Below are 15,068 nucleotides of genomic sequence, written 5' to 3' on the forward strand. Positions count from 1 at the left end.
ATAAAATCTTAAGATTAGAAATTCTATTTGTATATAAATTAATTAGCAATTAAAAGATTTTTTTTTATCTTACTTAGTTATTATTCTAATGGATCTTTAAAATTTTTAAAATTTGTTTCCTTAAAAAAAATAAAGGAATATAACTTTAAAATAACTAAAATAATTATGAAATTTACTAGCTAAAAAATTATGGCCTGAATTTTTTTATTAAATCTAAGTTAAAAATAGTAAAAATTAATTCTAATTTAATTAGCTAAAAAAAAACAAAGAAAATATTATATAAAAGCTCTAACTAATATGGGTTAAGAAGACATAATGTAAACATCTTTAGATAGCAGACCAAAAAAATAAAATCTAATAAATAGGGCTAGGAGTATATCTACCTCAGCTACAATAAATTGTAAAAGTTTTTAATTTATAGTTATATTAATTTCATTTATATTTAAAAGGTAATAATGAAAATAGATTGAAGAACAATTTATTTCTTAGTAGAAAAAATGATATTTTTTAAAGAGCATATAACCAAAATAATATTTAAAAAAGCTTTAAAATTACCAAAAATAAATAAAATAATATTGTTAAAATAGAAGACTAATCTACAATTGGTTCGATAAGGCCTAAAAATTATAGCATATTCAGCAATTCCTCTAATATGTCTAGTTCTCAAACAAAATATTCTTAACTATTAGAGGATTAATCAGATAACATTATATAAAAAAATGTTAAAAGACGTAAAAACAGTAACTGCAGTACTATATCTAATCAAAATTCAATAAACTTTCATATAGGAACAGATTAAACTATACCCTCTTAAAATGGATAAAAGACTCGAATCGACAGTCCTTTAAGTTCTTGTAAAAAAAAAGTAGAATTAAATATAGAAGTATCTTAAAAACAAAGAGTTAAAAATTTTAATACTTTAAAAAATCATATTAGCTTTAGTAAAAATAATGAAAGATATTAATGCTTTGCTGAAGATTCTATTATAGATGAAATTTCTATTGGAACTAATCCAAAATCACCTAAATCCATATGTAGTACAAAATGTAGTCCAAGATCAAGAATTTTAAGTTTTTTTTCTTATACAGACTATTAGTAGAATTTAGAAAACATACATTCATAGCCAAAAAATTTTTAAAAATAATAAAGAATTTACTTTTATGATATAAAAAAATATTTATTTAATTGCTATGATGAATTTGATCATAAGCGTTTTGGAACTATCCTTAACTAAGATTCTCCTCTAGATTATAACTTTCTTAAAGATTTCATTTAAATCAATCAAAGATTCATTTCAGATAATTTATCTTTTTAAATAGCTTCATTAGAGAAAATGCATATAAATAACTATCGTGTTTCAATAGACTGCCTTTTGAAATTATAAATTGCTAAAAAAGACGCTCAGAGCATTTAAAATTATATAAAATAATTAGAAGATTACTATAACAAGAAATAAAAAAATTTAAGTGCAGTTTATAGAAATAAAATGCTTAAATTTAACAAAGCTAATGGAAAAGTTTAGCTGAGTGTAGACGATTTTATTAAAAGTCCTTTTGATCTAGTGTTAATTATCGATTATAATAACGAATTCTAAAAATAAATTCAATAAACTATCCATTAAATTTTAGATCAAACAAATTAACACAGTAGAATTTGCCTTATTTTTCCTGATTTTATTAGAGGTAAATGTGTAAGAACTGATTTACTTATATGTAATAATGAAAATAAGCAAATTCTTTAGGATTTAATTTAAAAAAATCTTTTTAACTGCTAAATAGATCAAATCAATAATGATTATTTAGAATATTTAGAAGATGAGGAGTAGAAAAAATAAATTCAGAAGTGTTCGTATTTTTAATTTTTAAAATCTAAAGCAGGATTTCACGAAATAGCCTTCCAACATGCCTTTCTAACTCTGACTTAAAAAACCTACATAAACTATCAATAATCAATATTTCTGATTTCAGATGGATATAATCCTCCTAACTTAGAAACAATAAGGAATAAATTCAATTATTTCAGCACCTAAAATAATTATAATTTACATAATATTGATGAAAACTTAAGTTTTAAAGTTTTTTAATACTGTTCTAAAAACTAGACAGACGAATCTTTATTCAATTTATCGTAGCTGAAGGGGGGAAGATACTTTTATGTTCAAAGAATTGACGATCTTTAACATGTAGTAAATTAAGCAATGAACGATTTAAATTCAAATGTAGCTTTTTCAACAATTGCTTCAGTAGATTTAACAAATCATTCTTAAATAAATTTGAAGTCAAAAGATTAATTTATAGAGAACTTTTCATAAACACGCCCAAGACAAACATCAATCGCAAATAGTATTTTATATAATCAATAAATAAATTTTGAGTATCTTGATGAAGAATAAGAAATTATAAGAAGCGACTTGTAAGAGGGGAAAAATTAAAATCCTTAAAAAAACATAAAAGAAAAGATAGTTGAAGCTTAAATAAGCGGGTAAAAATTATTTACCTAAGAAATTAGTAAATTATATGGAGGTTAGCTAATTTGGTTTCAAGAAAGCAGTCAAAGCATATCAATTAAAATTTAACATTTCAGACATGGCCAATAAAAAATTTTTCCTTTTTGCATTGATTTGAAGCCTTCTAACTTACTAGCACAATCAGAAATAGCTGAATTTACAATTGCAAATGGCACTTGCCTATTTTTTGCCTCTTCAGAAAAATTTCATTCAAAAGCTTTTACTGTTATTTATTAGAAAAAATTTTGCTCTTGTTAAGCTGAAATTCATTTTTATTTAAATAAAAATCAAACATATAATATATCTACCTTAAACTTCCATACTTCTTCAAGATAGATTTCATACAATCAGATGAATTTAGAAAAAAATTAAGCATCGGGATTTGAGATTGTTAAATATATTACCTATTATGAGTTCATTGAAAGTCTAGAACAAATAATTGAATCTTATTTGCAAAAATCAATATCGAAGTAGGAATTCATGACAAAAATTAGATAAATACTCTTAAAAAATCCTCAAAAAAGCTTAGGAAATTTTCTCTATTAGGTCTAATCTTTGCTTTCGTACTTAAATGATTCTGAGCGAAATATCATAGCGACTTTATATTTTAAGAGCGTTATATAAAGTTGCAAGCTTTAATGTTGAAATAATTTCCCCACTTAAATATATTAGCAATAATTTAATAATTACTTACCTTAATAAAAAAAACAATAATATGTAATTATTAGATAGTCAATTTTAGAATAGTTCTAATTACTTCATCTGATTATTAATTTAAAAAGAGTACCTTTTTTAAATTTTTATTTGATGTTAATTCATAGTAGTGAGTTAGACCTCATATATGCTTTTAAAAATTATTATATAAAATGAATAATTTTACACTCTTTCTTTATTTAGATTGCTATTAATTTCTGTTTTGTAAATTTTAAAATATATTATTTTAAATTTTCATGGTAAATAAAATACTTTTATTTACTCATTTATCTTTGTATTTTAATTATTTTTTTCTATTACTTTTAAACCTAATAACTTTTATTATATATATTACCTTAAAAATAAAATAGTAGATACAAAAGATATTATCACAATTTTATAAATATTGAGATTTTATATAACTTTTATTAAAAATATATACTTCAAATATAAAATATTATTAATCAACAATAACTTATATTTAAATTATAAGTATGATTCAGTGCTCTAAAAATATCTTTTCTTTAGAATTTTTAAAAATTTATTATTAAAACTTAACCTATAAAAAAGCCTTTAAAAATAGAAAACTTTTATTTTTGATATAGAAAAGTAAAATAGGAAGATTGAATAAGGATTTCTTTGATTAATTAATTTCGAATTTATTAAATTTTTACAAATTATGTTCAATCTATTTTATTAAATTGATCAATTCGATTGTAAGAAATTGGCACAAATTTTAAGATTACATAAATAAAGGTATCAAAATTTGTCAAGAAAAATATAGCTTCAGATGAAATTAAATTATCAAATTATCTATCTATCTATTCGTTTATAAAAGATAAATATAAATAATTGTTAATATATCAAAAATAAAATATAAATAACCTATAAAAACAAAAGGCTTATTCATATTTAAATAATAAAAAAGATTTTTTCTTTAATAAAACATATACCAAAAGATCTATCTCACAAAAATACCAACAAAAACTTATATTATCATAACTCATAAATAAAAACCAAAAAATGAAAACAAACAGAATTGGTCTCACAAATTTAGAGCAGAAATAAAATTACATTTTAAAATCATTTGAAAATAGAGAAAATTCGTCAAAATAAAGAAATTACATAGTAAAAAAAATAAAAAACAATAGAGTTTTATCTATTGATCATAAATTTAGTAACTAAACTTAAACTCAACTACAAAAAGATAAATTGAATTTTTCTTACTATTCGACAGCCATGAATAGTCCTTTAGATTCTTAGAATTCCACTCCAAACTAAAAGTCAAATAATAATACACTTTGCTTTTAAGACATTAAAAATAATAACAATAAAAATCAAATTAAAAACGATTTGTGCGTTCAATAAGAAAACCAAAAAAATTAAACACCTTCTCCAAGAGATGACAAATAAAATAATAATAATTACAGTCCTGTAGTATATAATAAAATATAAAAAAGATCAGCAGGTAATCGTAGATTCTCTGTTAGCAATTAAAAGACTATTTTGGATTGTAAGTAATTTGAAAGTAAAATTAGCAAAAACAATAGTGATAAAAGTAACCAATAAATTAAAAAAGTAATTCAAGACTAAGAGTAATAAGGCAACTAATAAAATATAAAAGAAAAAATGAAACGAACTTAGAATAACTTTTTAACAATAAATGAAAGGAGAAGATCAATTTCGAATACTTTTTAGTTAAATTAATTGCATAAAAATAAACCCAATTTAGATTTTGAAATAAAAGTCCCTTCTCAATAAATTTAAAATGAAATAGAAAAAAAGTAAATAGTTGAAGATGAAAACCCCAATTAATAAATATTTTCAATTGCGTATGATTCATATGATCATTCCCAACTCGAAATATTAAATAATGACGAATAATTAGATTCTTCCTATTTAAGTGATTTTATTGAAGTCAATAGAAACTACATTGAGGAGAATTTATAAGTTTGTTTAAATGCTGACAAAAGCTGTGTTGATTTGCACTAAGGAAAATCCTCTTTTATAGATGTCATGGTATCTATTGAACTTCCTGAAAAAAGCCAACAACTCATAGAACCATTTGTAGATTCTTTCCGCCGCAATCAGTAAGATCAAATAAGAAAGTAGGATATTATTTTGTCTAGGAATTAAGGAGTTCCCTTGAGAAATAAGATATATAACACCAGAGATTACATTACTTCACCTTACGATCTAATTATAGTATTGGATGTAAATATGAATTAATAGGTTTTGAAACAGGTTTTGGATTCTATTGAATTTATTATATCAAATTCGAATAAAAACGATAGAATATCTTTGATAATCCCAATTGGAAATAAGATTCTTAAATCAAATCTGGTCCGTTGCTCTAACGCAATGAAAAAAATTTTAGTTGATGTGCTTTAGAAAGTTTAGACAAATAGTAGGCTTTCTAACCACAGAGCCCTTTTAAATGCCTTCTGGACAATTTAAGAAAGGAAGTGTGAAAACTATTAGACAGCTGTATTTTGGTATTAATATGGATAAATAACCAAGTCCTTTTCAGAATAAATAAAAGAGGATCTCATACATTTGAATATTAAAACTTCTTTTTCCTTTTATAATTTTCATATAAAAAATCCTCATGACGATTCTATAAATTATGCTAAAAACCTTTTCACAACTGAGGCTTTTAGCTAGAATTATTTATAAAATTTATCTCATATGAATGGAGGGTACTACTATTTCATTGAAAATGGTACCTAGATTGCTTAGTTTAGTGCTAAAGCCCTCGGTTCTGTTAAAACACTTGTAGGCTTTAAGGTGAGTGCTACAGTTTCGAAGTGTTTGAATTAACAAACAATAAATAGAAATTAAATGAAAAGTAACTAAAATAAAGTCTTCTTAGAGGATAAAATAAATAACTACATCCCAAGCGCTAAGATAGACTTAATGTATGGAGGAGATGCTGTATGGAGAGAGAATGAAAGCCATTAAGAATATTGCATTGACTTACCTCAAATAAACTCAGGAATTTCAAAATAATTTAACTTGAGATTCTCATTTTAGGGAACGAACATCTAAATACCAAAAGAAAATTGCTAACACTAAGTTTTCAAAGCACATTTTTATGTTTGTCATGAAAACTTATATGAAGATTAAAAATACATAATTAGAGATAGCATACTTCAATTAAATTTTAGAAATTACAACATTTAGGATTCCCCACAAATATTCATTAATAATGATGTACTAAAAAACTCATATAAATATAAGCTCCTTCCTGAGCTCATAGACTATTTAAAGCTAATTGAAAAAGGAGAACATCAATACGCCTCAAAAAAACTTGAAGAATCGAAAAGCTATATTAATAATTTATTTAATTGTTCTTCAATTCTAGCAACAGATAATTTAATCTAATTTACTGAGTCTCTAAAACATTATTCAAAATATCCTGAAGATTTTAGCGCAAATAAAAAATACGAAATCAGTGCTTTTTTACAATCTTAAATGTTATAGAAAGCAGAAACATTTTAAAAGAAATTGAATTACGGAATATAATTGAGTGATTACTCGATGAATTACATGTAATTCTACCTATAAAATTTAGCAACTTAAAATATTAACAGCTGAAAAGCTGTCTACTTAACCATAAGATATAAAACTAATTAACTTTACTTCCAAAACCATTAAAAATTAAAATTATTAGGTTATATTCAATCTTTGTATATATTAAAATTAAATGATCTACATTAAATTTTGTAAATTAATCTTTTAAATTAAAAAAATTCATCTACCATCCAGAAAAACCATTAATTTTAATATTTATATTTGCATCTATAACGCATTCTAATGCTTTATCCTATACCTTGTATTCAATATTTAATTAAAAACTCTAAGCAATTTTTTATTACCATTAATTATTAATTAAATCTTACTTTCTCAAATCCAGTTACTATTTTTCTATCAACCTATCTATCTATTTATTTAGATAGTAATTTTCTTTTTTTAAATTCTGAAATCTTGAGACATACATACTTTATACTTTGCAATAAATTCATTTCAAATTTAAAACTCATCAAAATCAATTGAGAGTAATATTAATTTTTTTTAAAATAGTTTTTTACATATTAAATAATGAGACTTACCAAATTTACATAAAAAAATCAAATAATTTTATCCTCTAAAAAGATAAAATTAGTTTTTTAATAAATTTACTTGCTTATCAAAAATTGAATTCAAATAATCTTTTATTATAAAAGAAGTAAGTAACCTAATAGCCGGAGGAAAAATTATTTGATTAAGGATGATAAGAAAATTTGGATCCTTAATATATAATTGCAAAAGTTTTTATTTTAAGAAAAATGGATAGTAATATATATATAAAGTTGTCTAAAGAACAAATAAACTCAAATAATTGTGGGAGCGAGTATAATATGATCTTTTAATATAAAAGAAAAATTAGAGCGATACAATTTAAAAAAAGTGTAATAAATTAAGATTTAAAATAGCAAAAAATAAAAAAAAGGCTTCTATTAAATTATATTTTGTTCATTTTAAAATAGCTAATGTAATACATATGTTTAATTTCTTTTAAATTATTTTAGTATTATAAAATTTTTATGTTTAAATAAACTATTTTCATTTTGAATTATCTTATTTACTTATTTGAGGTATTTTTAAAAAATTTAAGCAAATAATAGGATACACCCAGATTGTTTTATGTGTCAAAAAATTATTTATCGCTCTATCTATTAATGTAAATTCAAATGATTATCTAACAAACAAGTAAAATAGAAAAGAAATAACAAATATAGTACTTACTTATCACAATTTAAATAATTGTAAAATTCAATAAAATTTAAATGCTTGGTTGATTTTCTTTATTTGATTACTGTTATTAATTAGATACTAATTCTTAAATTATTTCAATTACTGACTATTAACATTATTCAATATAATGAAGCTCCATATTTAAATATACACAAATTATCTTAATAAAAATCTACGTTATTTAAAATTCGGTAAAGAAAAGTATTTTATTTACTTAAGCAAAAAATCAATTGTCATCATTGATTATACTTATAAAGAATAGACAATTATTGAAATGATTGACTTAATTACCTATTTCGATCAATAAAGTAGAAAAATAGATTCCCACTGTTTTTGTTTTCACAGCTGCAATAATTCGAATTAGTAAACAATGTATTGTATTTGCGTGTAAATTAAAATATTCTTGGATTTTATCATATTTCTTATAATTACCCAATTTTAGAACACAAAAATGCATATAAAGAATTAAATTAAAAAAGCAAAATATTCATCTTATATTAAAAAAGTAAATTACTTTATTCAAAGAAGACTAATTAATATCTAACTAATCTAATTAAAAATATTTGCTTTACTTTTAATTTATGAGTAAATAAGATTTTCATATCACAAATGAATATTAATGCACATACAGAAACATATCTAATAATGATGATTAACTAGTAAACACTATTTCTAAAAGTCTTCATTTACAAACTGTTTATTCTAGAGGTAAAAAGCTTGTACCATCTTAATTTTTAAGAAAATCAACAGACTAGCAGAACCTAAATATGATTGAGTAAAAAAAAATTTCACCCAAAAAATATTCTCAATCAAAATTGTAAATTCTTCTTTAAAACAACTCAAACAAATTTGTCAATGCAAAATAATTATTAAATAAATATTCTCAAAAATGCAGCAATATTAAAATAGTTGATTAGGCAGCTAATCAATCAAATATGAGCTAGCAAAATAAGAATTAAAACATGAACTCTTAAAATTAGCAAAATTATGAGCAACTTAGTAAAAAGAAATTTAGAAGAATAGACCATTCAATAAAATTTAACACTGAGCCTAAGAAAATATAATAAAATAAAGTTAGTGTACCTTTTTCTGCTTCCCCAAGTAAGAGAAAACTAGTAAATTTCTAATAACCAAAATTCAAGGATGACTTCTCAGAAGATGATAATGAAAATTATTACTTACCTTAAGTAGAATAGCTCTCAAAAAAAATGGTTGTTTCTAAGTAGAGATCCTCATCACCTTTAAAAAATTTGAGAACAAACTCCAACGCAATAAAAGGTTAAAAAAACGAAAACTTTAAAATAAGTCTTAAAGTAAATAAAAGATATATCCATAATTTAGAGTAATAATCAACTAGAAGAGAAGAAGCATCATCATCATCTTTTTATTAAAATTCACAAAGAACTGCTATAATTCCTCAAAATTAAATAATAAGAGAATAATTAAATTAAAAATAAAATTAGGAGAAATAAAAACAATAATAACCTATTTTTTCTAGTGAGGAGGAGAACAAAGTGACTAATGATGAAACAGAATTTAGCGATGATATGTTTAAGCACAATATTCACAATATTTCAAAAGAAGATTAGAAAACTGTAAAAATGAGTGAAATATAAATTTAAAGGAGAGATGGCTTCATTAAAAAAATTCAAAAAAATGATGAAAAGGATGTTAAAAAATAGAAATCAATAATTTCATCAAATAATCTTAGTTTGAATTCTACAGATTCGCAAGATGAGAATACCTCAACTAAATCTAAAATTTGTGAAAAAAACCCTTAACTAAGTGAAGATCCTATAAATTAAGAGTTCTTGGAGGAGTTTACACAAGTAAATAAGCTATTTGTTTAGGATAACTTAGAATTATAAGTCTTAATTGATCGCGAGAGAGTTCAATTATTTCATAAAAAATCTTCCTCTGCTGATGTAATGGTTAGCATTAATCTACCAGAAAAAACAGAATCTGCAATTAATCGTTATGTAAGCATGCTAAGAAAAGTAAAATTAGAAGCTATCGAAAAAAATTCTAATTCATAAATAAATTGCAAGAAATATTAAACAAAAGACTACACTTGGAGTCCATATGACTTAGTCATCCTCATTGATGACAATATTTCTGTAAAGAATATGACTAGTATCAAAAGTTCTATTAATTTTATTGTTCAACAATCATCTTAATTTGATAGAATATGTTTAATATTTCCTAACTCATAGGAAATTACTAAATCGAAGCTCGTAAAATGCGATTTATCAAATAAAGAATATTTGAAAGATATTTTAAAATATGTGAACCCAAGAGGTGATGTTGAATCCATAGAGCTTTTAGATTAGGCTTTAGAAATTCTTAATAAAAGACAAGAAAAGAATTTTATTTCTCAAATTTACTATTTTACTGAAGGTTACAACATAAAAAAATCTGATGAAATGATAAATCTTTTATAAAAAAAAAATTAATTTACATATTTCTTAAGCACATTTCATTTAAAAAATAATAATTGCGACTCAAGTATATAATAAATTTCATACTCTTAATAGGGGGACTATCACTTTATTGAAGATACTTCTAATTTACCATTGATAGCTGCAAAAGCTCTAGGTCAGCTAAAATCTACAGTAGGTTTTAAATCAAGTGCCATGATTATGCCAACTTTAGACAAAAAATTTATAGAAAAAATAACTACAGAAAGGAGATATGGTGGTTCTGGAATTTGGAAGGAAGATGATGAATTGGAAGCTTAGTCTATAGATCTTTATAATTTGATAGCAGGCTGCTCAAAAAATTATAGTTTGAGATATAGTTTCCCTGCAACTGGATATCTGATAGGCGATGAATGGATCGAAAAGCCAACATTCAAAGCAGCTTGCTTAGTATTTTTTGAATCATAAAAATATTAATAATATATTTATAATGAGTAAATTAAAAAAGTTACATTCGAAAACGGAGATATTTATAAAACAGAGTAAGAATCATTAATTAATAATCCTTACAACCCAACAGTATTAAGAAATTCTTTTAAATATTAAATCATTGATAGTTTTGAAATACTCATCTAAAACTTGTAAGATAAATTAGAGAGCGAATATAGCTTAATCAAATTTGAGGAAAATTTAGAATCAATTTTGTAAGAGTATTTCGTTGAAATTTCTCTTCATTTTGAAGAATTTTTGGAAGACATCGCATAATTGCATTAAAAAATATAAAAAAATGGCAATTAATCAATTAACAACAATCTAAATAATTTATTAAATTCATTTTTAAATGCACACAAATATCAAAAATCATAATTATCAAAAACAGATATTTCGTTTAATACTTAAATATCTGAGTATTATATGAACTATGCTTAGTTCTATTTCTAAAGAATATGCTAAAATTAAATTGTTTGAATGAATGAGCAAGTGTAATAAAATTATTAATCAAATTAGATGATTTATCTATTTAATAAATCATAAAATTAAATATAATTTTCAAATATAAATAATTAATTAAAATATACTTCTATTAAAATTTACCTTAATTTATTTATTCTTATATAATGTAAACAAATTCATATTTTTCATTGTATCAAATTTTCAAAAATTATTTCTTTATGAAATACAAACAACTTTTTTTATTTATTTCTTTGTTTGTTAAATATTCTAAATACAAAAATATATTGAATTTGATTATTTGTTTTACAAAAAAATATATTGAAATTAATTATTTGTTTTGCAAAAAAAAATATTGAAATTGATTATCTGTTTTATTCAAATAAATAATTTGAAATTGATTATTTAATTTTCAATAAATAATAACTAAGGCTTATACTTATTTATTTGTTCTCAATTCATAAAGTAGTTTTTGATTTAGAAATGGAAAATATGTATAAGAAATGAACTTTGAGATCAAATATATTCGATTTTTCGAAAGAGATTAGATAATTTAAAATGCCTAAACTAGACAAATAAATTAAATTTATTCATATCATCAAAATTAATTTCGATATCTATAAAGGATTTATTTAAATTTATCTGCAGAAAGACATTATACATATTAAAGACTTACCTATATTTTTATAATTAATTATTTCCAAATTATTAACTAGTACAATAAAACTAAATTTATTTATCATGGGCGATTAAAACTCTGTTTTATCTTAGAGCTTTTACTTGAGACTTTAGCCTGATCGCAAAATATCGATCAGTATAAGATATAATAAGAAACCTAATGGACCCTTTCTGTAGAAAGATGAGCTATCTATGTATAAATAATCTTTTGATCAATAAATTTAGCAAAGGTCTATGTCTCTGAATAAAAGCAATCTTTTATCAAGAAGAAATAGTAGTAGTGCATCAAAGAAAAATACTTTACAATAATTATTATTTAAGTAAATTGAATAAAAACCTAAAGAAAATGAATCTATAAACAATTCTAACTAATAACTCACAACTCCTAGAAAAAATATTTTAAATTTACAATTTAAATAAGAAACAAATTAATAAATCAATTAGATTTTAAGTAATAATAAATAAAAAAACGCAATTACTAAATTTAAGAGCTTTTTAATTAACAAATAAAAAATATTAAATAAAACAGAGGTATAAACAAGTTTTGATGATGAAAATGATATTCTAACTTATGATTCTCCCCTTAAAAGCAAAAACTAAACTGAAGTAAGTAACGTTATGTACACAAGTCCTGACGTAAATTAAATAACTCCACCAAGATGCGGCACTGCTTCTAAGCAGGTGAGAAGAAGATATTCAAATCAATTACTTAATAGTGTAATGAAAGATAAGAATAGATCATACAGCCATCAAAATAAAATAATTGACTGTAAATAAATATCAAGCTAATAATAAGAAAATACTGCTTCGCCATATCAAGACATCAAAAGTGCTAATGATATTGATAAAGAATTTGAAATAGAAAATAATAGTTAATTCAAAGAAAGTTTAATCAATTAAGACTTCATATAATATTTTAGATTTTTTAACAAAAAATTTATTGAAGATAATTTGAAAGTTTCTCTCGAGACTGACAAGAAAATGCAAGAATTAAATTAAATCGAAAGTACTTGCTCTGCAGATGTGATGATGAGAATTTAAATACCTGAAAAATCTATAGAAAATTTATAGAAATATGAATCTTAATGGAAATAGCATTATAAAGTATAATATAGATATTAAGACTTAACCTAAAGTAATAAAAAATTACCATTTAATTAATTTAGCTAAAAATACAATTTATCTTAACTCATATATACTCCATACGATTTATTTATCCTTATAGAGGATATCTCGGTCCAATATACAAAGAGAGCTGTTGAATTTTTACTGCTGAATTCTTATGAGAATGATAGAGTGTGCTTAATTTATGTTTAAAATGACGAAATTTATAATACACCATTGCTTAATTGCAACTAATAAAATAAAAATTACCTAAAAAATATCATTTAAAATATTCAATGTGGAAATTTAAAGCAAGAACATAAAGTGAGCATATTTGAAAGATTAAAGAATTTAATAGAATAAAGGTTTGAAGTAAATTTTTTAACTCAAGCTATATGGTTCACTCATGGTGTGAGTCTAAAATAGACAACTTAAATTACTTATAAATACAACCTAATAGACAAGAAATACAGATTTCAAGTTAGTATATTTGAATATATCGATGATAATTTGAAGAGTTTTATCAATAAATTAGCTTTTTAATCATCAGGTAATTATTATCTCATTCCATCACATTCAAATTAAAGTGAATAAATTCCTTTTGTAGCTGAGACATTATGTTAGATTAAAAAAACAATTAGCTTTAAATGTTCTGGAATGGTAAGGCGCTTAACTGAATTGGAATATGCTCAATATAATTAAAATTAAATTAAAAATGCTATTCTTCCAAAAATGCAAATTATATAAAAGTATGGAGGATAAAAAGTATGGAAAGAAGATACAATATTTTAAGGCAACTAGATATTAATACCATATTTACAGCATGACTCTGATTATAAATACTATATAAATTATTAGTTTTAACTTGAACAGCAAAGAAAATACAATTAAATAGAGGACTAAAATATACCTATTTTGAAGGTTGTGTGCCTATGCTTTTTAGATTAAATAAAGAATAGCGATTACATATTTAAATAGAGTTCATTAGAACTTTAATTCAATATTAAAACTCTAAACAACTAAATTAGTGAAGAACCTTTGAAAAATAACCAAGACAACTCTGCTGATTAAATTATTCCAGAATAAATTGTAGAGTAAATTGAAGAATAAAGTTTTTTTTAATTAAAATATAATTGCATATCTTTACTCTCTTCTTTAACAAATGTGAAGGATATAAGTTACATAAGAAATTAATTAAGCAAAATTTAAGACTCTTTTTTAAAAAGCTAAGAACAACATTTGAAAACTGACTAATATGAAGTCAGCAAAATATTAAGTCTCCTATCGGAGCTAAATATTTTTGCATAATAATCTTCTGTTCATTATTGCAATATTATGATTGAAAGTGTTGTTTATTCTCTACTCAGATCAAAGAATCCTTATTTTTAATAATAATGAACTAATAATTGAATAAATAATCTATTAACTGTTATTCCTCACTAAGTAAGAATTATTTATATTAAGGCATCTTACTAAAATTTTATGGATTAAGGCACTTAACCTAGGATTAAATCTAGAGGAGGAGTAGGTCTTAACTATTGAGAATCTACAGTATTTATTTATCTTTTCAAAATTTAACTTTTAATATATAACTAACAAATAATAAAAATCTATTAAAGGACACTACACATCTAAATTATAGATCTTTGATTACTAAACTCTTAAAAATTTTAAAAAAGTATTTAATTGTTTTATATATGTATTTATTGAAATAAAAATAACTTTATATTTAATGTTAATCTTACTATAATTAAATATTAATTTAAATATTTACTCATATTTAGGCATTTTTAATTTTTTACGTTTTAAGCAAAATTTATTTTTAGTGCAGTAAAAAAATCTTAATATAAGAACCTTTTAATAAGATCAGTTAAAAAAAAGGAAATTTTGTTTTGTTATTATTATTACTGTATTATTTTAAA

General features: G+C 22.6%; 4 protein-coding genes across 4 annotated transcripts; all 4 read left to right on the plus strand. All coding sequences in view use genetic code 6, as the record gives it.

Moving 5' to 3' along the window:
• Positions 1–297: 297 nt before the first annotated feature.
• Positions 298–3,151, plus strand: TTHERM_00151620 (hypothetical protein; the record flags this gene model as incomplete). The annotated part of the gene is made up of 2 exons (XM_001021695.2): positions 298–400; positions 450–3,151. 2 exons carry the CDS (start codon positions 298–300, stop codon positions 3,149–3,151), a joined length of 2,805 nt encoding a protein of 934 aa, XP_001021695.2.
• Positions 3,152–4,222: 1,071 nt separating this feature from the next.
• Positions 4,223–6,796, plus strand: TTHERM_00151630 (hypothetical protein; the record flags this gene model as incomplete). The annotated part of the gene is made up of 1 exon (XM_001021696.3): positions 4,223–6,796. The coding sequence occupies one exon, from the start codon at positions 4,223–4,225 to the stop codon at positions 6,794–6,796; it is 2,574 nt and encodes an 857-aa protein (XP_001021696.2).
• A 1,781-nt stretch (positions 6,797–8,577) lies between these two features.
• TTHERM_00151640 (hypothetical protein) lies at positions 8,578–11,382 on the plus strand (the record flags this gene model as incomplete). Its single annotated transcript, XM_001021697.1, has 1 exon — positions 8,578–11,382. One exon carries the CDS (start codon positions 8,578–8,580, stop codon positions 11,380–11,382), a length of 2,805 nt encoding a protein of 934 aa, XP_001021697.1.
• A 723-nt stretch (positions 11,383–12,105) lies between these two features.
• TTHERM_00151650 (hypothetical protein) lies at positions 12,106–14,544 on the plus strand (the record flags this gene model as incomplete). Its single annotated transcript, XM_001021698.2, has 1 exon — positions 12,106–14,544. The coding sequence occupies one exon, from the start codon at positions 12,106–12,108 to the stop codon at positions 14,542–14,544; it is 2,439 nt and encodes an 812-aa protein (XP_001021698.2).
• Positions 14,545–15,068: the final 524 nt, after the last annotated feature.

The sequence above is a fragment of the Tetrahymena thermophila genome, assembly GCF_000189635.1.
Source record: "Tetrahymena thermophila SB210 genomic scaffold scf_8254545, whole genome shotgun sequence".
Taxonomy (NCBI): domain Eukaryota; phylum Ciliophora; class Oligohymenophorea; order Hymenostomatida; family Tetrahymenidae; genus Tetrahymena; species Tetrahymena thermophila.